The sequence below is a fragment of the Phoenix dactylifera genome, unplaced genomic scaffold (genome assembly GCF_009389715.1).
Source record: "Phoenix dactylifera cultivar Barhee BC4 unplaced genomic scaffold, palm_55x_up_171113_PBpolish2nd_filt_p 000511F, whole genome shotgun sequence".
NCBI lineage: Eukaryota > Viridiplantae > Streptophyta > Magnoliopsida > Arecales > Arecaceae > Phoenix > Phoenix dactylifera.
In genome coordinates, this window is record NW_024067925.1 from 338,755 (window position 1) to 364,230 (window position 25,476).

General features: G+C 39.7%; 2 protein-coding genes across 2 annotated transcripts; both read right to left on the minus strand.

Annotated features, from left to right (window-relative positions):
- Positions 1–3,427: 3,427 nt before the first annotated feature.
- Positions 3,428–8,502, minus strand: LOC103714840 (probable galacturonosyltransferase 12). Its single transcript, XM_008802271.4, has 6 exons — positions 8,001–8,502; positions 6,334–6,389; positions 6,096–6,251; positions 5,398–5,988; positions 4,172–4,474; positions 3,428–4,057 (listed from the first exon to the last, which is right to left on the minus strand). The coding sequence occupies exons 1-6, from the start codon at positions 8,209–8,211 to the stop codon at positions 3,776–3,778; spliced, it is 1,599 nt and encodes a 532-aa protein (XP_008800493.1). The 5' UTR covers positions 8,212–8,502; the 3' UTR covers positions 3,428–3,775.
- A 5,733-nt stretch (positions 8,503–14,235) lies between these two features.
- Positions 14,236–25,276, minus strand: LOC120106274 (peroxisome biogenesis protein 22-like). The gene is made up of 8 exons (XM_039119248.1): positions 24,955–25,276; positions 24,166–24,226; positions 23,858–23,928; positions 18,700–18,756; positions 18,515–18,615; positions 18,197–18,257; positions 15,187–15,288; positions 14,236–14,930 (listed from the first exon to the last, which is right to left on the minus strand). Exons 1-8 carry the CDS (start codon positions 25,075–25,077, stop codon positions 14,823–14,825), a joined length of 684 nt encoding a protein of 227 aa, XP_038975176.1. The 5' UTR covers positions 25,078–25,276; the 3' UTR covers positions 14,236–14,822.
- Between the last annotated feature and the right edge of the window lie 200 nt (positions 25,277–25,476).

The window sequence follows — 25,476 nt, forward strand, 5'->3', positions numbered from 1 at the left end:
CAGCTGATAGTTCGACAACATCCAGTTCAAAATTTTTTTTGCCAAGCTTGACATCTACCACTGACTCATCTCGGTCGGCCATCCATAGGCCAACAAAGAGGTCAAAGTAACTAACTGTTCTATTTTGTAGGGCTTGAAGACTAGGCTTGATTAAGCTAAATGCCTATAGAAGGACGAGCTGCCTGGTATATTGTGGGCCTACCATATCACTCAATGGACACCAACCGAGGAGACACCTTTAAACCTTGCCTTCGGCATGGAAGTGGTCATTCCCGTGGAGATAGGCTTACAATCTCATAGCATAGAGGCCTATGATGAGCAAATAACTCTGACAAACTCGGGGCATATCTTGATCTGCTCAAGGAGATACGAAAGCAAGCTTAGATCCCAATGGCAACATACCAACAACAACTTGCCCAGTACTACAATTCTCAAGTTAAAGATTAGCTATTTCAACCTGAAGATCTTGTGCTCCAAAAGGTTGAGGTCATAGAACAAGTAGAACATGCAAGGTAGCACCAAACTAGGAGGGGCCGTATGGAGTAACCAAGGTCGTCAGTCTTGGCACCTATTGACTTGCGAAGTTGGACAGGGCACCTATACCACAAACTTGGAACTCTAACAATCTTAGAGTGTACTATCAATAAGAATTGTAAATACTGAATTTTGTATCTTTTACTATTGATGGTTAATAAAGTGTGTTTCAACTCTCCTTCAAACACCATCTTGCAAAGCATTAGAAGTAGGATGTATCCTCAAGACTATCAATCTACAGACCTTAGCATCATGAGAGCTAAACCTCTGAGTACTCCCTTCTAACAAGTTGACAACCTCTGGGTCCTTGGCATTAGGGGAGCAAAACCTTCGAGCACTCCTCGCTAATGAAGCTACAACCTATAGATCCTTAGCATAATGGGAGCTAAACTTTTAAATACTTTTGGCCAACTGATCGATGACATACATGTCTTAGCATTAAGAGAGCTAAATCTCTAAGTACTTTTGGCCAATGAAGCTATGACCTATGAGTCCTTGGAATCATAGGAGTTAAACCTATGGGTACACCCAACCAATGAATCTATGACCTACGAGTCCAAGGTGGCAGGGGAGCTAAAACTCTAGGCACTTCTAGCTTGTGAGTCTATAATATACAAATCCACGGTGTTAGAGAGCTAAATCTTCGGATACTTCTGGCCTACAAGCCTATGCCCATAAAGAATTGAAGTCTCCAACCTTGGCCTAATAGCGCTAAGAATGGGGGGCAAATGCCCGACGACCTACGAAGGACACTCCCATACCTTGGTCTTAGAAGAGCCGACCTAAATGCCTATTGGGATGATTACGCGCTTGCTTGTTCCTAAAGTTACTTCAGCTTAGCCGAGGTAACTTCGGCATCCATAAGACGATCTCAGTCACTTGAGTGAAAATCCAAGTATCCAAAAAAGAAAGTGAGGTATGAACAAAAAGATTAATTTTATTAATGATTCTGATTACAAAGTGGGTCAGCTTGATGACTGAGCATCCTTACGAAAGACTTCATAATGAAAAAACATTACAAAAAAAAAGTCAAGCTGGATGTGCTTCAGTTGTACCAGATCGATCACTCCAGCAAGGTCACCTAGCTTAGGAAGCTACCCTCCACCTCATCCTATGCCTCCGCAGCAATGCCAAGAAGACTAAGAAGAAGACCTGCATGAAAGCCTACTCCTTAGGGCCTAATGTGGGATCCTCAATTGCGGTAGGCAGAGGGAGGTCAGCAATAGGCTGAAGGAGATCAGTAGTATTCTCTTTCTATTGCTCTTACTCCTTAGCACCCTCCTGCTGCTTTTTTGCTTCTTCCTCTAGCTCCTCAGCACCAACGCTGCTATCCTCTGTGATAGGGCTGAGGCAGCTTAGGTCGACCTTAGGGATGACCCTCGCCATCTAGTGCTTGCAATCACAGAAGCCACGCAAAAAAGAGTCAGCCAAGTTTGCAGTAAGCTCCTGTTGATAGGTCTTCGAGTCCTTGTACTTCTCCATAGCTCGGAGGGCCTCTCCTCAGGCATAGTTGCCTGCAACCCTTTCTTAGCCTCGGTAGCTTGGAGCTAATCTATCTCAAGCTAGCCTTCTACACCCTCCAACTTGAGTTCCATGGCCTTCAGTTTGGCCTCGGACTTAGCCACCCTCTTCCCAGCCTTGTGCAGCGCTCGCTTGAGCTTCGGAGGAGACTATTGGAGAGTTCAGTACCTCTCCTATATTAGCACGGTTAGAGTAACATTCTACAAATAGAGACTAGGTTAGTGATGAGACGGAGTTGAAAGGAATTAGTGGACCATAGCTTGGAGCTTACCTTAATGACTCCCTTGAAGGCCCCCTCAAATAAGGCACTCACCAAACCACTCTCCATCTTCTTTCGGTCCTCGGGGAGGACAATTCCACCTCGGGCTCAGCCCAAGGATCTTCAATTGTGCCCCCACCTGCTTGAGAAGTCAAGGCAGCATAAGTTTTTTTGGTAGGCAAAGATGATCCGCTCTCTATGGCCTTCCGCTTAGCGGCAACAGCCTTTTTCAACAAAGATTTGTCCAGGACCATATCTACACAGAAAAGATGCAAGTTGGATAGCTCATCAATTATAGCTTGGATAACAAGAAAGGCTTCACTTCTAGCCAACTTACTCTTGTGTGAACATCTGGATGATACTAAGATTTTTAGTCCAACACATGCAGAATATTATTGTGAGTTTTAGCAAATTGCTTGCAGCATCGTGTCGTAATTCTAATTTCTGTTCGAGAACCTTGGTATAAGTTATCTATGCTCGAGCATCTATTTTTCTTATGTTCTATATTTGTCTGCTTTCATAAATTAATAAAATAATACATGACTTATAATGCAATATTCTAAGAAAACCAATCTATCTTGTGGTTTGTGATATGTTAGTGCATATGAAATATGTAGCTTTTATGGCTTGGTTCTTGCAATTTAAGTTCAGTCTGTTGCCAACATAGTGATAGAAATTTGTGGCCTCTCACTGGATGCAGTCAATAAGAAGCCTTCTCTGAAATTGTGTTACTTCGGAACATTTTACAAGAATTGATACTTGGTGCCATAACTGGCCTTCCTGAAAATACTCCAAGCTTTGGTAATTGACAATTGAGTCCAGTCTCATCAGTCTACTTTGGGGTTGTCAAGGCCAAAATTGTGATGGACTTCAAAATGCTAATCAGAAAATACTAGGCAAGAATATCCCACCAAATATTTGAGCAGCTGAAAATTCAGAAAGAAGCACAACCTATTGGAGGTTATCCCAAATTTAGCTAAATATTTTTCCTTTGATGTTTAATAAATAAGATTTAGGAAATAAGAATTGCCCTGCCTTATTTTTTTTGGTTGAAGAGATTTACCTTCTAAGTACAAATTCAGACGCTATTTTTTAATTCGTTGGGTGCATCAATGAAATGATAACAACATAATTTTATTAATTTTTTGATCATTCTTATTTTGAAAATATGATCGCATCCATCAATGTACAGAACCAGATGTTGGTCATCCGAAAACACTAAATCTTTCCTAGAGCAAAGGAAAAAGAAAAAAGAATGTAAGAAGTTTGATTCAGTGTTGAAGCATCACAAATCCAGGAGCTCCTACTCCTCTGGACAAATCCTACATCATCTCACTCCATGACCTCAAGCCTTCCCGGTCTCTTTTCCTCTCACTTGTATCCACATTTCAGCTCTTCCTTGTGGCGATTTCTTTGTCATTGTCGTGATTGCCACTCCCTGTCTCTCAGAAATCCATCTTGCTAAGCTCTGATGTTACAACCTCTAATGAATTTGTCTGAAAAATTCAAGTACTTTGTCCAGAGAGGCCGGAGATGAGGAAATGCTATGTCCAACCAAGGCTTAGCTCTACCATTGAAGTGGATGACCGCTGCCATTTCTGCATCGGCTGTGGTGGTGTTTTCTTGGTATCCAAGGCCCAACATGTGCCAGTAGGGATCAATAACATGAACATGGCCATGAAATGCTATTAAGCCAGGCGGTAGGGTCCCTAACTGCCATAGACTTAAGTCTGATTTCAAGTTCTAGAAAGAGTGAAAGAGACATCAATTAGAGATATAGGTGCAACTAGGAAAAGAAAATGATGAAGAAGAAACTGCTTATAAGCTCTAATTAAGTTATAGAAGCTTTAAGCATACCTTTTGAAGCCAGTGATGGTAAGTTTGACTTATGTTTGTCTTCCTCCATGCATCAAGATCGAAGATATTCATACCATATGCCCAAGCACACTCGTTGGGGTCAAAACTTTCAGAAATTAAAGGGTGGGAGAAGTTTAAGTAGTTCCTAAATCTCTTTGACATCACAAACTTATCAGCTCCTCTGCATGTCTCGACTGCACCATTTACTTTGCCATGCAGATCGATGTCCCAAAGGGGCGAAAGATCGGCTTGGATGACAACATCATCATCAAGAAAGACAACCTTGCTAAGGCTTGGAAACAACTGCAGTGTTCATGTAGACATCCAATATTTATACATCGTAATTCAAAGAAGTGAATCCATCGAAGTATAAAATCATATTATGAAAAGATCTATGTGATTAGCCATTCTCGTTTTAATTGTAAGAGAGAATTGAAAGTCGCAACTAGGAAAAAATTCATCAGAACTAACTTGTTTGGCAATGGGTTGGGCTGTCTGCGGGAACAAACATTAATCAGCTCTAACTTATGACTACAAAAATAAGCCAATAGACGAAGCTTCTTGGTTTAAGCATGCCTTAGTTAACCGTTAAACTATGTTCTAATAGTCTGTTGTCTCCAAATGCTTGGGATCCCCTTTTTAATTAGCAAAAGGGATCGAGCCGCCTCCATGTAAAACGTGGAAGATTAATTTTTGAACGTGCAGTAGTTTCCACATCCAAAGCTCACCAACCAGGAAATTGATTTACTTTTCTCAACTTCCTTTACCAACTTTGATTTTTATTTTTTGAGGAAAATGATGGCAAAACCACCAACCATGTCACCAAAAGCTGAAATGTTACCAACAAAAATAACAAAAAATAGAGGGGTCACCTACTCCAACTCTCATACCAACAAGTTGAACACCATCAAATGAGTAGTTAAAAAGTTGACGATTTTCTTAAGCCCTGCACACTTGTACGTACCTAATCAGAAGCATTTCCAACCATTGTTTTGATGCGGGAATGTCAAGCATCCTTTGATGCCGAAATATTATTTTCTACGAGATTAGACATGTTTGGGCCCTCATTCCCATAAATTGTGTAGATTACCTTCAAAATTGGGCCTAGTCCATCTAAGACGAGCCAGACGTTGTTTGGGTCTAACTGGTCTCCTAAGTCATGACTCATGAGGCGTGCACCCTGATGCTTGCAAGTTGAAACAAAGTAACACTTGCTTTATACTGACCTCAGGCAAATGGATGCGAATGTGGTTCATGACGGACTGATACTTTGGACTCAAAGCCTGCAACTTGGCTGCCACCTCAACAGGGTTCTCGCTAACATTGGCCACGATCGCCGATGACCCTCCTCGGAATTGTGAGCGCGCCGCCCGGTCCTTCTCCATCGCCTCCATCACCGGGACCCTCCCCCTCGCGAGCCAATCGAAATGGTGCAGCCCCTTCACCTCGATGACCGCCGGTTCCAACGGGTGCAGCGAAAACCAGGCCTGCATGGGCGCGTACGTTTTCCGGTCGGTGATCACGTGGAGCACGACCGAGCCTGGGTGGAGGGAGGCGGCGACGAGGGAGGCGGCGACGACTGCAGTGGCGAGAACGTTGTCGGAGGCGAGGACGAAGTGAAGGAGTGATGGGTCGACGAGCGCCGGTACCCGCTCCGGGGCTGGGAGCTGGAGCCGGGCCCCAGCATTGGTGGAGTGCTCCTGGGCCAGCCTCAGAGCCAGGCAATGGAGCTGCTTGGGGATGCTGGTGGATGCCACATGGCGGTAAAGATACTCCTGGATCTTGGCAGTTCTGGTCCTTTGTTCTAGAAGCGATATCTGTCATGGTCAACGTCATCGTTCAGAAGTCAACGGTCAGCAATTTTTTTTTTTCAATTTTTTTCTTGCTTAAGGGCCTCTATATTTTGGATTAAGAGTCAAGGTACCATGGATTTGAGCCTTAAGGCAAAGGTTTTGGCATCTGATCTGTTGCTCTTCATCTCTGCAACAAAGTCTTCTAATGTTTGAGGAATGTCGGATCCTGGCTCAGGTTCTTCGATTTCACCTTCTTCAAGCACTCGATATATTTCCTCAGGAACTTTCTGCAATAATAAATAATTTTGTTTCTTCATGTCGAATTTGAAGAGAGTGAATTTTGATGTTTAAGTTTTGACGATTTGTTACCAAGGATTCAAGCCTTCTGCCCCATATTCTTGGGCCTACCTTTTTGCCTACACATCCTGCAACATAAGCCAAACAAATAAAATACCTTAAATAAGCACTTGACATGGAACAAAGAAAGGATACGCGTTTTTGTTCAAAAGAAATTAGGTATAGTAAATTTCGTTCAAAAGAAAATAGGTAACAAGGAAAATAAGGCCTTAGGCATCTAAAAAGTGTCCATTAAATCGATTGCAAGGGGAAAAGTTTCTTTTTTGTGGGGCAGAAATCCTTTATGTTGAAAAAGAAACTAGATATTGCCCAACCTTGCTTTCTATGAGTTATACGTACTTAGCAGTCTAACCTTTGGTCAAAGAAAGATAAAAGAAAACAGGAAAAGAAATGATGACGAGCTACCCCGCCTATATGGAATTATTTTTTACGCCAACTTTTCAGGTCCCATGTTCTCTCTTGCCCACCTTCCTCACCAACTTAGATGAAGACCATAAACCTAAGATGACTACGTACATATTTTAGCATCAGCTTTGCTAAGGGCTGTTGGAAGTGTGTTGACTCAAAAAGAAAGTGTTTTAGGTCCTATGATATTCGATTCATCTTGTGACAGGCCAGAAAACTTTGAGAGTAATCCGTCAATTTTTGGGTTGGTGGTATCATCAAATAATTTACACCAAAAGTTAAATGTTTGCTTAAAATTTGGACATCATGAATCTAGCATTGCCATCGTAGGCAAGATCTTTGCGCCCTTTAAAAGTACAAGGTAACAGGGATACAGGGCCCTGATATTGCTCAGTCCTAACTACTGCTTAAATAGATATCTTATGCCACATCAATTTGCTACCCCTCTCTCTCTCTTTCTCTCTCTCTCTCTAGATTGGACCAACGATATACCACGTCCGTAACCCATTGAAGTGATTTCAAGGAAGAGTCTGTGTCAAGATAAAAAGTCCATTTTTATCTTCTGGGTGTCTTGCTAGCTAATTTTAGGCATGTTTACAGCACATCCATTGATCAGGTCAAGTCCATATATATGTAAGAAAAGCTTGATTCTTATTTTCATAGCTACTTTTGGTGGAAAGAGGCATGACATAAGCGCTGGAATATATTATGGGGTTAGCCCCCCATTAATTTATAGCATTAAACCCTCCGTACCTTGGTGATGGTGAGATTCATCGCATATTTTTAATATAACCACCAAGAGACTTTACCTAAGCCTATCTGATTGATGGTATTAGTCCTTAAAAACAATTGTTGTAATTGATGTGAAGATACCAAAACTCATTTAAAACTTCAGAACTGTAAATATCTTCATTAAAGCGGAGATATACATGTTTGAGAAATACAGCACAGTTTTTTGGTTAAATAACATAGAGTGTTTCCATGCATTCAATGTTTATATTTCTCAAAAAACAAAAGATGCCTACAATGTTTGGTTGCATGCAAGAAGCTTAACGTAGGTTCAACTGGATGGACGTGTTCCATGAAATACAATACTTTTTACTACAATTATAAAATACAGCAACGCTGAGTTAGAATTTCACGACAAAAATATGTTTATTGGAGGAATGTAATTTGGCAACTCGTCATGGAAACCTTACTAATTATGACGTCTTCTTGAAAACTTCATGCATGCACACATAACGCAAGAAAAAAAAGTCACGAGAAGCCCCTACCTAAAGAGGAGCACTCGGTCTCTCCCTCGATCGTGTCTATTGCCGTCAACACGAACACAAACCGGAGCAATAACGTGACAAAGAGCAGTGAGTAGAACACCATCCTATAAGAAAGCTTCCTCGGCGCGACCTTAACCTTGATGAAATCCCTCACCCCCTTCCCTGGGAACACCGTCACATGCCTCATACTCGGCGATATATGAAGCTGCATGGCAACTCGAGAGAAGTGAGCACAACAAGGCAAATCAACCTGGTTCAGATCCTCCTTACGAGACCTCCGGGGACCTGGATTCACTTACAGATGCCCATGAGTTAGAAGAAGAGGTGATGGCTCTGGAGATTGTAATAGGAGCAAAGTTCTGGTGCTGAGGTTGCTATCCACCACCTAACTTTGCTTAGCACCTGGGCTAATGCTTGTGCTGTTGTAGGGAACAAAGGTGAGGGCGGATTCGGAGGGGGTTGAGAAAGGGACTCAGGATTCGGGTGGTTCGAGAGTGGTTTGGTGAGAAATTTTCCATTAATTAGGAGGCTTTGGATCTTCTGATGAGCAATCTATTACTTCTTCTGAGCCTTTTGCCTTAATTTTGAAGTATAAAAGAGAGGTATATATTAATGAAATTAAAATAGATGGGAAGGTGCTATCTGTGTTTGGAAATATAAATTTTTGTTGGTTCCTTTACCTTCAAATAAAGTTGGGAAGGAAAAGTGACCAAACAGCACTCCTCAACAAAGACAGGGACAACCCAACCAGGAGGCAGTAGTTTTTCCTCCAACAACCCCGTCTGATTCAACTCTAGACCGGACCTAATGGAGGCAGGAAGAAGTACAAAAAATGGGTTGAAATTAAGGTAGACATAACTTGAGCTTACAATTAGAAAACATGTAAAGCATGACAGAAACATCAATAAGCCAACAAATAGAACTAAAAATTTCATGAATAAGTGAGGGACATATCAGACATGAAGCAGCATTAGCAAATTAAGAGAAGTGAGTCCAGACCGAGTGACAAATAAGAACTTTAGTTGAGATCGTCCCTTTATTCCCAAAGGCCAATCAATAATATTCTGCCAACTTGCTATGAACTGTGAACTATGAAGGTCTATAGCCAGCGAGCACCGCTCAGACCCTACAGTGTATCACATTGCAAGCAACTGGCCAATCCAAACTAAAGCCTTACAGGGGATAAACACCCTGCCAACCCTGATGGAAGAGGGACTCGCATTCAGGTCTCTAATACAACCCACCAAGAGGCTTAAGCGGAATGCTAGGCTCACACATTCAATGTAAAGTCCATCAAGGTCGGGAAAGCTTTTCTATGCCATATTTTATACTGAATACATAGTATGCGCAGATGCGATCACGAGCAATAATCATGGTTGAAAACAACTAATGCAGGGATCACAGGCAAGATTAATTCTTACATGGAAAAATTACTGGGAGGTAGATGGATGGATATAAATGATTGGGCCTAAAACTTAACACGGCTTAAGTTTTTAAGTTAATTTGAATTTCGATTTTTATATCAAGACCTCCTTTTAGTTGGACTCAAACTTCCCTAGCTCTTCTCCATAACAAATTATATCAGAGCCAATAGTTGACAATCCTGGGCAAGCTTCCATCTAAATAAAAGTGGATGGTCTAACCTCCCTTCTACGTACTCAAAAAAAAAAGAAGAAGATAATCCGGGGCAAACACTCAAGCCTATAAAAAAGCTCGAATTTGTAGTTCTTATGAAGCATGGTAATATCTAATTGATGAGTCGTGGTGGCCATGGTGTAAGACGTGGTGCATGCAAGATTGACAGGCTCTTAAGTTGAAGTGATAACATGTGGTTCATGCGAAAAAATTAAAAATGAGCGTGGAACTCGGAGAGTAGTCGTGGATTGGTCTGAAGGAGAGTTAAAAAAATTGGCTCCGCATGAAGGAAGAAAATGCTAAAAATCACATGTGAGGTTTAGTCCCAACGGATCAATTAACGGGAGGTAGAAGGTAGTCGGATAGATATATTTCATTAGAACCAAAATTTCATGGCTCGAGTTTTTGAGTTGAATTGAGTTGCGACTTGTATATCAAAACTTTCTCCTGGCTGGAATTGAACTCCCCATTTCTTCCCAACAATTAGAAGCCAAAAGATTGTTTTATCAACTAGGAAACATAAGTTTTAGAAGCAAAGACCAAAATCACTGGATAATTTTTTTTTTTTTTGCTGGAGCGGGTGCATCATACCTAGCGGGTACGAATACACTCAAAAAAGTCAAAAGATAATAAGGCCCGGAGTACTCCGGATAGATCCTCCGCTCTCAGCTATAGGGTCTCACCAAAATAGTTAGCCACATATGAGGCTAACCAATCGGCTGCCCCGTTAGCCTCTCGGTACACATGCTTAACCTGAACGACCAACCCTCCCCCACACCATAGCCCTAATGTTCCTGAGTAACAGGTGGCTCTCACCCACACCACCTACACTCTGCTAGATCCAGCTAATAACTGTCGCCGAGTCGCCCTCTAGCACTATAGCGCATGCCGACAAGCAACATTGGGCATGCCTCAAGCCAAGCCAGGTTGCCTTCAACTCTGCCCTCGGGACCGATGTGTCAAAGATCTGGCAGCCACCCGCCGCAATAACTCTGGAATCCGGGCCTCTGATAATGAAGCCCGCGCCTCCCTTGCTCCCACCATCCAATACATATCCATCAAAATTAACCTTGAGGAAACTCGGAGGTGGGGGCTTCCAAGTAAAAAACACCGTGCGGCATGCTCCAAGAGTAAAGTAAGAGCCCCAGGTATTCGGAGCTGTCAAAGGTCTATCCGAATGATGCGACTGAATAACCTCAGCTGCCTGGTTCCAAGCTCGCTCAATGACGATCCACGGAGGGGTACAGCTCTTGCCAAATGCCCACGTGTTCCTGGATAGCCAAATCTGATACGCCACATAGGTCACTACTGTAGTCGCCTGCCAAGAGGGTGGGGATGCCGCCAACCTTTTGGTCATCTGCAAAAAGGACGTCGAGTCACGCCAGCCTCCGGGGGAAACCCTGGCAATCTCCCAAATCCTCCTCGCACGGTGACACTGGAACAATGCATAGTCCACTGACTCAGCTGCCTGGCAGAAGGGGCACTAGGGATGGATCTACATACTCCTACTGCTTAGAACTAGTCGCGTCGGTAGCCTGCCCTAGGCAACCTTTTAGAGAAATAAGGCCACCCGGGGGTGCAGACCGAAACGCCAGACCCAGGCACAGTCGACCCCTGTGTCCTGCGCACTCCGAAGAAGGCTGAGTACATCACCAACCCTGACTCTAGATCTGCATGTCGAGCTCCATACCCGTATATCAAGGCCGAAAAAGCCTGGAACTGGTACTGATCGGATCCTCCCGGGGCATCGATGCTAATCATGGTCGGCCACCGCCCTACTGAAAGTGAGTCCACCCAGGAGTCTGCCACTGCGTCCACGCTCTATCCATCACCTATCAACCACCTGCAATGAGACAAAATCCAAAGCACATAGCTGTTGATCTCCCGCCACAAGGGGGAGCACCGTCGCCGCCTAGCCGGAACCTCGCCAAGCCGAGCCGGACCATATTGCGATGCCATCACCTGACTCCAAAAACTCTGGGGCTCCAGGATGAATCTAGCCGCATGCCGGGTGATCAGAGCGTCTCTCCTCGTCAATAGGGACTGCACCCCCAGCCCGCCGGCTCGGGTTGGAAGACAAATCGACTCTCAAGCAACAAGAGGTGCACCCCGTGGCCACCACCAAAAGACCCCCAGATGAACCCCAGGATAACCCTCTCGATCCTCGACAGCACTATTCTCGGGACGACGGTGTGGGATATGAGGTAGACTGGTACGGAGCATAGGACTGATCTGATTAATGTCACTTTGCCCATCATGGATAGCGACGTCGCTCTCCAACCCTCCAGCCGCTCTTGGATATGCTGCACCACCTCGTGGCACTCGGGCACACGTAGTCTTTACCCGGAGATCGGGACCCCTAAATAGCACCACGTCCCCTCCTGCTCTCCCATCGCAAACAATGCTTGGATCTCCTGTCGAAGTCGCAACTCCGTACTCGGACTAAAAGAGATAGCAGACTTGTGGAAGTTCACCTGCTAACTAGATGCTTCACAGTAAACCTCTAAAATCTGCTTCAACGCTCGCGCATCCCGCATCCTAGCCCTGCATAAAAGAAGACAATCATCAGCAAATAAAAGATGAGATAGCGCGCGGGGGGGGGGGAGGCTGGACAGCTTTTCAACATGAAAATATATATTTTAATTCATATGGAGACCTAATAAGCTTATCAAGGAACTACACTAGTATCATTTTGCAAATGAAGAAATTTCTCTTAGTTTACTATTCTTTGATGAGATTCCCTTAGTTGCAGTCAGTCAGAATATTTTATATTGTCAAAATCTCAAGATACCTAATGATCAAGAGTTTCAGTCAAAAAAAAATTTATCAGAATTCTGAACAACATTCTCTTAAGGAAAATATCTCAACTCCCTCATGTTTCAGTAAGAACGGCCAAGTAAGTCAAATATGTGATAAAGATATGCAGCAGAAGTATGGTGGGCTGTTCTTCATATTATTCATATCAAAATCAACCGAGCAATAAGAATTGTATTTGGTAAGATAAATGGAGTTGCTCCAGTTATCCCTTTTAGTTGTTGCAAAGTGAGTCTTTCATCCCTTTTAGTTGTTGCAAAGTGAGTCTTTCGTAATTTAAGTATTTTATGGTTTTTTTAAATTTTCTTTCTTCAATTATTCCTTGGTTTAAGACTCAGATTCTGACGCCAGATTTTTTGCAATTCCAAGGTTTGTTCAAGGGCAAGTTAAAACATAGCTGATATGCATGACGCCAAACAATAACAAATGCAAGCTATGTTCAATTTTTTGCGTAGCAATCGTGCAACCTCTCCTGACAGAAGCAAGCATAATTTTTACTAAATAATATGCATGATAAAATGATATATCAATAGCGAAGAGTGATGTCACTGAACATTTCAATACATCAATAATTAAACAAATCAGGCCCCATTATGAAAGTTGAGGTCTAAATTTAGATGATTTATCAGAGTTGATGGTCCCCCTTAAGGAAAGTTAAGGTCTAAATTTAGATGAGTCATCAGAGTTGATGACCATAAAGCCTGATGGTTAGGCTCTCACAACGCCGTCTCTAGTGGGCAAACGACACCGTTTTCTTTCTATTTTTAGGTCCTACATTTTGTCCACCAACTTCCAAAGTAGCTAATTTCATTGCAAGGTTGATGATTGAAGTTCTTGAACCTCCTCAAGGCCTCTAATAAGCCAAAGACTAATTTGAGGTTCTGCTGAGATTTTACCTGAAGGTCCATATAGATGACAAACATTAAGTCTAATGATATTTTTAAGAAACTTTTGATGGTGAATTAAAGGCCTTTGCGTCAGTTTAGTATCCCTTTGCATGAATCTGTGGCTAATTTACGTTCATTGTTGGAACTAAACGTTATGGAAAAGCTTTTCATGCAGCAGTAAAATAGCATAATGCAGAAAAATGTTACGTTGAACATGGTACGGAAAAATACAATTTAGAAAACAATGTCCACGGGTAATTACTCTGAGAAACAGAGTAAAAGTAGTCGAGCTGAAGTCGGGAAATCCGTAGCTTGAGTGCTGCCTGAGTCGAGTAGGGTCTCAGCCAAGCTTGGCTTGAGCCTGAATTGAACCCTGTCAAGCTAAGTCCATCCCAAGTCATGTATTGTAAGCATGTCTGAGCCTGAAGTCAACTTGTTGGTAAAGGCTTTGACATTATCAGTGCATGACAAATTTATTTATCTTCTCGTCAAGACATGGTGAGAGATTTAATATGATCCACGCCATCTATTTTCTGGAGTGTCTAAAAACAAAATTGTAAATGGTCTAAAAAGACATGTAGAATGCAATGACCAATGTAGATTAACTTAGATGATCCACCATGTATTAAGCATAACCACTTCATACCTTTAGAACGTTAAAGCTGCCTCAAACTAATTGAAACAAAAATTATCTTTACCAAATTGCACAAAACATAACCATCAGAGTTAATCCATGTTCTTTGAAATATTAACTAGCCTACAAAAATTCTTACAGTTTCATTCGAATTTCTGCCAGCAACAAATTTCTTACAGAATTCCTGAGATGGTAAAGATCAGAGATCACCATCTGCAACCAACAGATCTCACAAAATCTAACACACCAAATGGTTTATCAAAGATGAAGCGAAAACCTGAATAGACTGCATTAGATCTTACAATAAAGTACCATACAGACTACGGTATAGGATACAGTACAAATCACCCCAATGTCACCATCACATGTAAAATTAATGGCCCCAGGGGAAAGTCAGATATCATAGGCCTTGTACCCTCGTAGTAATTTTGTTGTGCATATTTAAAATAGAAAAATTAGCTCTTCCACAAACACGCTTTAAGTTACAAATTGTAGCTCTGACAACATCCTTTCAGATCAATGGACCTTTAATCTACAAAACACCAAGACAACCATCTGATGTAACATAATCCTGACAGGAAAGTCAGGGAATCTGAACCTCTAAAGCAAAAATGGTTCATTTTAGTTTTTGGTGGTGGCAGGATAAAGATGATATAGTATCAAGTTCAAAAATTTTGTGCACTCAGACATAAAAACTTAACAAACTGGAGCGCACGTCCCAGCTTCATCTGGTTGGGTGGTCAGCATGCAAGAATATATTTTGTGGGTCATGACACCTTAAAAGTAAAACTACATAAGAAGGAAACAATTTTACATGTGATGGCATATTAATCAAAAACTTACATATTAGCCTCAAGCTGAAACACCAAAGAACTGCTCCAAGCTTGTCGAGGTGAAAACATTAGAAGCTGTACGTTCAGGTCTGCTTGGCGAAATATACAGTTCATATTTGATGAACCTCTGAAATCATAAAGCAAAGCAAACTTAATATGGCTAAACAATGTCACTTACGGCAGCGAAAATAAACTGTGCACTTGGTTTCATAATTTGTACTTGATTTTTCAGCAAGAAACAAATATGCACAAAATATATTGCATGTATATCCAACTAATGAAATTCATTATTTTCATTCAACATGCAACCAACCCTATGCAGATGTTTGAGAGAGGAACACATCCACAATCTGGAAGCTTAAAACTGTAATGGAGTCACTTACAGCCAATGGGAATATGATCTCAGGATTTGAATCAATATGCCAATCAGGTTCCAGTTGCCGCACAAAAGATGAGCACCCATTTTCAGTGCTGCAAAAGAGAACCTGCAGATTTGACATATAATTAGCAGAAGCAGATACAACCAAAAGTTTAAATAGCAGGTCCATATGAAACGAGTATAGTAAGGTCTTCATAATTTGTTGCTAGACCAATAATGGCTGTCATACTGGCCATGGCCTGCACATGGTATCATGCTGGTATTGATCGGTACTATCAAGCAGCAACTCCAGTAACTGAATTACAATGTATTTGTAATTATCAATCATCTAGAAATAACAACATGATGAAGATGTTTAAGAAATATAAGAAGTACCAAAATTATATTGGAAAAACTACAGGACATATATGGAATTTTACTTTTCTTTAAACCATATCTAGCAATCAACAAGACTAGCTTCATAAATTTAACAATTCCTTTTCTAAATTGTAGTATTGCAGAAAAGCATATATTGACTTACTATAAAATCCTCTTTTTCACTCAAGTTTTTCCCTTCTCTCTCCTCTTCTCTCTTCAATGTTAAAATAAATGATTAATAAAAAAAAGCTAACAAGTTGCTTAAAAGATCATTTTTAACATAAGAAGCATAGGCTCTAAGACTTGAACAAGTTTTAAAGAACTTGGATGACACAAATTAATAGAATCCCTACCAGGCTGCATCCACAATCCATAGGCCAAGTTAGCAGGTATCCACCTGTACTCATCAATCTTTCCCATGAACAAGCCAGAAAAGTTCACAGGGAAGCAACATGAATATTGGCCAATTCGTGGTCCATGCTACTACCCTATTTACATCTTCACAGTATCTTTGCTTAAAGAGATCAATAATAAAACTAATACTGTAATCATGAACTATATGAAACTTAATATAAATGTACTAAGAACTTTTAGAGCATAAAATTAAGGACTATTAGGCTCTTGGAAGCCTGGAGTAAATCGGCAGGTAAATAAAAAGCTTAGGTTGCTTGTAATCTAAAGTGGAACAGGGAATCAAAACAAGGGGATGAACAGGTGCTTGATTCAATAACATGTTTGACACTATAATGTAGTTGCGATAACAACAGCAGGAGACTTGATGGAGAAATAAGGATTCATGAAGCCAAGCAAATGGGAGGGAAGACGCTGGATTATTATGGTTATGATCTGACTCAAACAAGTTGAAGCTCAAACTCTGCCTTCAACAGTCATATGGTAATGATACAGTATAGCTGTGTGGAATGTGAATCTTCAACAATTAGGCACTTGCCAACCACCTTACTCTAACATCTTGACAGGCTGAGAGCCTGAGGAAAGGTAATTAGCGGTCTTCTGTGGCAAACAATGGTAGTCAGCTGCAAACAATGACAGGCATTCTTTAGCAACAGACATTAGGCAGCAGGAGCCAACAAAGGTGCGAGGCAGCTACATACTCCAGGTGCTTTTTTTATGAATCTCCTTTCCTCTCCTCTGCCTATTCTCTTTCCCATCTTCCACCCCTGCCTGATTCTATCACATGCCTCCACACCTTCTTCTGCAGCTCCCTGGCCGCTCACATACCATGTTCACAGTTTTGTACCTTGGAAAAGCCAGACTTATTTTCTGAAACAATTTCTAACAGTTGTATGGTTGAAGCATAATGAAAAGATTATACGTACTTTATTTAAAGTCAGATTTCTCAATATTATTCTTCCTATTCCTTCAACTTATATATTCTTATGTTATGCAGAATTTATATAGTTAAAGCAAAGAAGTACATTCTTAGCCCCCTATACATGCGGATTCAAGCTACATATGTGAATCGCTTTAAATTAATAACAAATTCTCAAATTATGTGATGCTAAATTGGTTGAGTAATTTAAAATTTGGGGAACAAACTTGAGATTTTCCTGGGATCAAATCAAGATCATTGCACAATCAGGTTAAAATATGCATCTGATGCAAGTATTGATGGCATTGACCATATTGCAATTTTCAGGAAGGCAAATATTTAATCACAAATTTAAGTATCATTAAGGGTCCACATTATACATACCAGATTATACCAGTAAGGTTACCAAGAGGCCCCTGCACTGGTACCTTACCAACACATGGTATTTAACCTCCATTTAGCTGTGCCGGCACCAGAAGCATACCATATACCAGTAAGACACTTACCATATCAGTCCATATTGTACCCATAAGGTACCAGTACCGTTATGGTATTAATACTTCAAAGATTTGATTCCACATTAATTTTGTCTAAAAGCATTATTTGATCCATATAAATGTATATGGTGACTTTTGTAACATCACAGTGCGCAATCTGCATCAAGTATGACCATGCAAACTTATGTGCATGATATAAACAGGACACAACTATGGTGTTGCTCGAGAATACTTAACGCCATCGCAATGGAAGATCACTCAACAACCTCACTCTTGATAAGTTCTTCAGAATCATATTAAAAGAAAACATGTATTCTACTATATAACACCAACTCCTCTAATATGACCATGTGTGAGGCATGCCTGACCAACCCCGCATTTCCCATCCCGTGTGGTTTCCATATTTTAGAGCATGTGTATTAAGCAAGAAGTCGAAGGTTTCATTCCTTGCTCTAGCATTTATTCTTATATATTTAACTAAATTTTATTATTAAAAATTAGAACTACACATGCATGTCACCTGCCATACTCTAGTATGACTTTAGTAACAACTGCACGTCAAAAGAGAAGATATGTTAGTGTGGGATATAAATATACATCACAGCATAAAAGTTAATAAGGTATATTCAAAAAGACAATTCAATCATAACATTTAGTCTTTTATAAAGATGATACAATGAGATATAACTTAAAAATTAAAATAGTGCCCTAAAAAGAAATCATAATATAGGAGATACTAAAATGATCATAATTCCACTTCAAGTAAAACAAAAGTTATGACCAAAAGAACATTCTACTAGAGACACCATCAACAGGAGAAGATGTCCTACCTTATCAGTAACCAGACCACCAGATGTAAAAACTCCAGCATCCTTCAAAGTTGACAGAACCCTTTCCTGCACCATTGTATTTGTGTGAAGAACAATCCCTACATTGTTACCAGTAAACATGTATAGTTGACTTAAAAACTTTAATGTGCATGGCCTAAAGGCTAACATATAGATTTTTCATGAAAGCTATAGATTCTTTAATTATTCAATACATCTAGAAGTACTAAATTTGCATAAAGAATGTTCTTCTACATAAAATGCAGAGTTTTAGAGACATATTTTGAATCCTTACGTATGGCAAGTTTAAAATATGCGCACCTCGCTTCATCATCGAGAATCCTTTCCATGAGATAAAGATCACAGTGTTTTGCGATCTCCAATAATACTTCTAGCACAGAAGATCTCACAGTTGCATGCTTCTGTCCATGATACAGCAACTATATTTCAATTATTTCTTTTATAATCTAAGATGAAATAGAAACAGAGAGTTATTCCTTTACCACCTGGATCTCCTCTGGACTAGTCTCCTCAAGAATTACACCAAGCAACCGACAAGTGACCTGAAATTCACAATACTAGATTATGAATGCAGAGAAGAGCAAATAGAAGTGAATGCATAATCTTGATATCTCATATATGCTTACATGTGCCTGTACATGAATACTGATTTTACACGTTATACAAACTACATCATACATCAAACGAAAGCTAACTGAAAATTCAATGATCCTCGAATCAGCATTTGGTCAGACTACTATTGAAAAAAGAGCTTAAAAAATATAAGAATTAAATGCATCATATATTTCTACCTATCTGGAAAAGGTATAGAGCTGCAGATAACTCTACAAGTGATCAAGCAAACAAGGTTATGGAGGAAATGTTAGGCAGCCTTCTAGGAAAGCAGCAACTGAAACCCTTGGTGCACAAGATTGTAAGAACTCTCCAGGTGTCACCATATAGTTAAAAGAGATAGATTTTTCAATAACTAAAACAATTCAGATGTCATTATAGGTCCCATCAAGAACTCTCTAACATGGCCAACAATGTTGGGTGAACTATCTACTTGCTGCAAACAAAAAGATTGCCACCAAAGTGTACTTGTGAAGATCAACAAATAAGAATTACGTAAAACAGGACCAACTTTGTCCAAATTGTGAAATTAATACAACTTAAAGAACAATTGAATTTTTTACTAATCGAATGCATCAATAGTATCAAACTGTAGAGTGTTGCAATTTCCAAGCATTCTGTACACAACCGGTAAAGGCATGACTTCTTATTCTTTCATAAGTTTGTTGACATACCAATTTTCAGTACCTCCACCTTCCTTCCAATCACAGAGAAAGAATGCATGTTCCGTTATACTTCAAAATGCATCACCATATTAACTCTATTTGCAAAGCAATTGAACCATATTCAAGGATTATAACTTCAATTTGAACAGTGAAAAGACAATGGAAAATGTCTTTTACACATAACAAAAGAAAAAAGAAAAACATAACTGTCCTAAAATGGCAATATAACTGCTAGAGATCCACATGTTACCACTGATCTTGGGAATTTATCAAACCAAAATGCATCTCCCCCATGAATATATATATATATATATATATATATATATATATATATATATATATATATATATAACTCCTAAGCATATTGACTTTTATAAGTTATTTTTGTCACGTAGCCAACTTTGTCTCACTCATCTCATAACAGCTATATTACCATAAGCATAACCATAGTCATCAAGCTTTCTCCCTGCTATTTGCATTGTGTTTTATGAATCCTTATCTGCCAAACTTTCCTATTAAGGGTAAAGTCCAGGGTTATTTTAAAGTTTTCTTTGGTGCATCTAATATCTAGATTTGTCGCATGTTTTGATCTTCCTTTTAAAACTAGCCCTTAACCTAACATCAATCATCCACCTCTTCCACCTTAGCTTGGAACTCAGAATGACAGTGTTCTGGTGATAGATAAAAATATATAATTTCAACATAAAAGTTAGTGACCTTCGTTCCCAACAGTGAGCTGTGGGTGATCGAAGCCTAGCTAGTAATGGCCAAAAAGCTCCAACTGACCTAATATAATGGTAATCATCCTTCTAGTGGATGGAATCAAAAATTTGCATCCTACGATGGAAATGAAAACCCCAAGGGTGAATATTGCATAATCAGGAACTTTATCCATGTTTAAAAGTCTAAGTAGAGTGATACTATTTGTCTGGAAACGTTCTTGATACTTATTTCTCTTTTTACTTCCATTAGAGTGTATCTTTCCGAAGTAGCTCATGAAAACCATTTAATTCTGTATTTGCACATTAATTTGGCAATGATCAAATATTTACTGTCAAAGAATAAATGATCATAACAAAGTCAAACAAGTAGTATAGAATGTATATATAGCAATCATAAGGGTGCTAAGTTCTGTTCTGGTGAAAAGTGTAAATGAATACGGAAAGTATTATTGGAAAATTGATCAGATAAGGAAACAAATGCATCGTACGGTAACATATTTGGCATCCAAATTTAGCAATCCCTTAAGGCTGAATTGCAAACTAGTTAGGATAAGTTCAGCATGAGCAACCCCACATGAATTTCGAACAAGCCTAACTTTAAGATTGCCTATGGTAATTACTTAGTTAAAAATTTGTTGTTGCACTCCAAAAAAGAAAATCCTAACCGGTCATGCAGTTAAAAAGATTGACAGACCACCATTACTATTTGAATCACTGTAATCAAATCAAATCCAATTTTGCAAGACTGAGACCCAAGGAGAACCAAGTTTAGTCTACAACATGTAATTACCAATAGGTAAATGGTTTATCAGACACAAGTCAGATGGAGATCTTTTTGAATTCAAATTGCCCAACCCATTAGTAGCCCTAATAGCCGCACAAGATGTTTTTTGATTGCAAAGTACCAAATTAGAGCACAAAACCTTGAATCTCATTGCTCCTAGGGTGAAGTAACTCACATGTATTGTTATGCATGATGTTGCAAATATTGACATCTAGAAAAAATTAGGAGACTGGATTCAGATTCAAAAAGAAAGCATTAGAGATGTTATTTATAATGGTCAAGCTGAAATAAACCTGGTCATGTTCAATTGCAAACAGGAATTTCAGCGGTCATCATTCAAGCTCTTTCTTGCATAGTAGACTGGATGCAGTTATTGAAGGATAAATGCTCCTGTGGAAGAGAATTGAACCCCATATGCTGAATAAATGATCAATGCGTATTAATGGAAGACACTGTTTGTCTCATTGTATATGATCTTTTCCCCTCAGAAAACAATATTATTTAATAAAATAATTCTTCCTTTAAATGTAGCATAAACACCTTTGTTTAGCTCCTTGAATTTTTTGACCAATACAGTGGTAACAAGCCACCATCAAAGCTTGAACCCTGGACCTCCCTCAAGGGCAAGCCTTAGGAGAGGGATGCCAACCAGCTGACCTAACAGCTGTTGGCTTAGCTCCTTGAATTTTTGTTATCATTAAGAATAACCATTATGCTTTATAGATTTCTTTGTGCTGAATTTACTAATTATACTAGCAACCATTAGCTTGATTTCATCTCTCATAGCATGAGAGACCTTTTCTTGAAGTTTAGATCTTAAAAGAAACAACAATCCCATAAAGATAAATAAAGTTTGTAGGTGAAGAGATGGGGTGGCCAAACTATGTCACTAAGTTAGTTGTTTGCCTAATAATCGAATTTTCTAAAAACATTTCAAAATCAACAGAAAGCCTGAAAACCTTTATCTGGATTAACTAAATGTTAGATCAATAATCCTTTTCTTATGCTTTTAGTAACTAGAAGCAGGTCAGTTGAGGGTATAGGAAAGCTCTTAGAAAATTTAATAAGAAAATGCTTGGAAAGCAGGTGTAGGGGCATGTTTCCAAGGAGTTTCAAAGGCATGTGCTCCACCCTAAATGGATTCCTGCTATTAAGTGCCAGTGCTTAAACTTAATCTGTCACTGATGTTGTTCCCAAGCTTAATTAAGAAAACTAATGGGTTGAGATCAGATTCAAAGCCATCTGTAACAGATTAGCCAATTTGTGAGACATCAATTTGAAGATGGATGCAAAGAAATAATGCAAACCTTAGGTATACGGCAAAAAGAATGCTGTCTATGATTATAATAGATCAGATAAATAAAACTTAAATTCATTGTAAACATAATTTATGTAGAACTCCTAATTATGGTACTACACCAAGCTTCATTTCACAAAATAAAAAGATTCCAATCCAGAGCTTAGTAATTCTAAAATATGTCACATATTTTTTGGTACATAGTGAGTCTTGATTATGCTTTTGTTTATTCAGCAATATTAAGTAAAAAAATTAACACATCTCAACTATCCATTAAAACATATCTCATCCATTATCATACAAGGCATAGTCGCTTTTCTTTACAGACCTACACTACACAAAAGCTTATAGGATGAAGTTTAGAAGACAAATTCATCTTCTAGACATTAATTTTGCATAATGAACTTTTCACTTATTTACATATTAGGGCTTATCCCAATGGTTACAACACTTTGCTTAAAACTAAAGGTTCCAGGTGCGAGTCTTGGTGGTGCATTTCTAGAATTTGAACTTGTGTAATTATAGTACGAGTGGGTCTCCCCTCCCTCTCAAAAAAAAAAGAATGTCATTATTTGCTTTCTATGATGCCTTCAGATACATCCCTTCCACTCATATTACCGTTGCAGTACTCGTAACTTATCTTTCCATAGGGTCATGCACAAGAAACATGATGCTTTACAAGAGTGGTGAAAGATTTGTAGTACATGAAAACTTTCAGGTATATCCAGCATTATTTGAGAACCTAATGTACTTATGAACCTGACCAGTGGACAAGTAATTCAAGTTACCAAACTCATGGGATCACATTGAATTCGCATTACCATATGAACCAACTCAAATCTTGGTCTACACATTGGGGGTGGGGGAGGGGGGAGATGTGAATCACACTTTAATGAAGAAACTTGATAGTTAACTGATCCAACCTCAGTTTTATACTGTATGAGTACTAGATTTGTTGTTGTCATAATGGGTATGCAGCATGTTTGAGAATTTAATTTACTTTAAATTATGAGCCTGATCAGTGGGCAAGTAATCCAGGTTCTATAACTGCATGATCACGACTCATTAGCATTACTTTATGGACAATCTCAAATCTTGGGTTTTATGTAACACGAGGAAAGGTGATAAAGAAAATGAGACGTCAATCTCTTCCTCTTCGTCAGAGATTAGTTATCCAAGCTTATTCGTTAAACTATTCGAGCCTCATTTTATTTTGTGCAGGTACTAGATTTGTTCTTTCTTTAATGGTCCTGCAGTATCTGGTATAAATTTGTGCAGTAAAGTCCTCATCTTTCTTCTCAAATAGGCACTTATTAATAGCACATACCCTTGTTGTACTGTATGTCAAAAAAGTCAAGCTCTAAAGCATTTTGTTGTTTGTAGACGACCTTTTCCTGGTCATCCAAATATTAAGTTTTAAGAAGAAACCCCATGAGCAGAGGTGGGGACTGCATCTTTCCATGATACAAATAGTGAATAGGTGCAACCCCAAAAATCAATTATATGTGCTGGTATTAGGTACGAGATAGATGGAGCCGAGAAAAAAAGAAAGAAAGAAATTACCTTCCTCCCTTCACAAAGTCTTTGCCTTACTAATTGCCCCAGGGTCAGCTGCAAATTAGAGGGGTGAAGAACTTATTTCTAAGACAGTCAATTTAAGTGTTATAGGTTTAAGGGGGAAAGAGAACAACAGCATACTTAACTGGCGGGATAAAATTATCAGCTACATTTGCACTCCTAAGTCCCCAGAAGATGTGCTAGCTTCTGAAGATTGCACGATCATGTTTGCATGTAAGCTTGCATTAGCACGAGCAGGCAATGGACCGGGCTGCTTCCGGTTGCCTTCTTGATGGTTGGAAGAGATCCTCGACAATTCCAAGCAAAGATAATTGCAATGGCAAGAGCAGCAAGAGTTGTGATGGAACGAAGCTTCTGAGGACCAAGTAATATACAATAAATAATTTATTATTCCAACTAATCAACCTTCCGTAAATAGATAATAAGATTGGTTCAATGAGATACCATGCTTGTGTGCAACATATCGAGCATATTGTTTTTTGGTAAAAAAATCTGGCACGCTTCTGACAAAAACTAAATTATTTGAATGACAAATATTAAATTGTTATCCAAACAAGATCAAGCATAGTCCACTTTGACCATGCAATCAATTAGAGAAAATTTTGAACAATCCGTCAAGATTAAACACTCTCCATATTATTTTGATGAGTCAAGAAGACATCATCATCATCATCATCATCATCATCATCATCATGATATGGCGTAATCCTTTTAATAAGTACAAAGCCTAGCAATTCTTGACGAAAATTCAACCATAGCCTATTATTCCATGTATCATCGGATTTAAAGCCAAATTTTGCTAAACCAAGGCATCTCCATCTTTATCAATCATCTCCACGCTGGACACCTAACACTAACCCCAGCTATCATCCACGAGAAAGTCCGGCCAACAGCATCAAGAAGCAAAATTACCACAAAGAAGCACAAACCCCAACAAATCAAAGAATCCATTCTATAATCCCCAAGTACACAGAGAATAGCAAGTTTCCAAAGCAATCAAACATGAACATATCCAATTAAGAAGATAACACCAACCCAAGGACATAAAATTAATGCGAAGGGGCATATCAGGGACCAAGAACCTCGCGATGGACGTGGAAGGGAAGACGTTCGCACACCTCCGCGAGCGATTCCACGAACCTCTGGATCAGATCGACGAGTTCGTCCCTGCCCGAGTCGGCCGCGGGGGAAGTCAACGCCGCCATAGTGGAAGGTGGTGGCGCTGCCGCTGTCGCCGCCGCGTCAGATAAACCGAGGAAGGACGTTTTTTTTTTTCGGCGCTCGCCGTGCGGCAAACCCTACAAACAGGAAGCTCCTCCGGGTCTAGCTCCGGAGACAGAGAGAGAGAGAGAGAGAGTAGGATGGGAATCTGGGAACCAGCCAAAGGAGGCCAACACGTGAGAACGCACGATTCTCGGTGTATATAAAGAGGAGCAGGGCACAAGTGTGAAGGGTGTTCGGCCTCGACCAGCTTTCTTTTTCACCAAAAACAATAAAAAAATACACTTCCATGTGGTATGATGTGACATCTGAAATCACATCAGATATTATATAACCGTCAAAATGTTATTATGCCCCTCATAACGGTGTAATAGGCTTTTTAT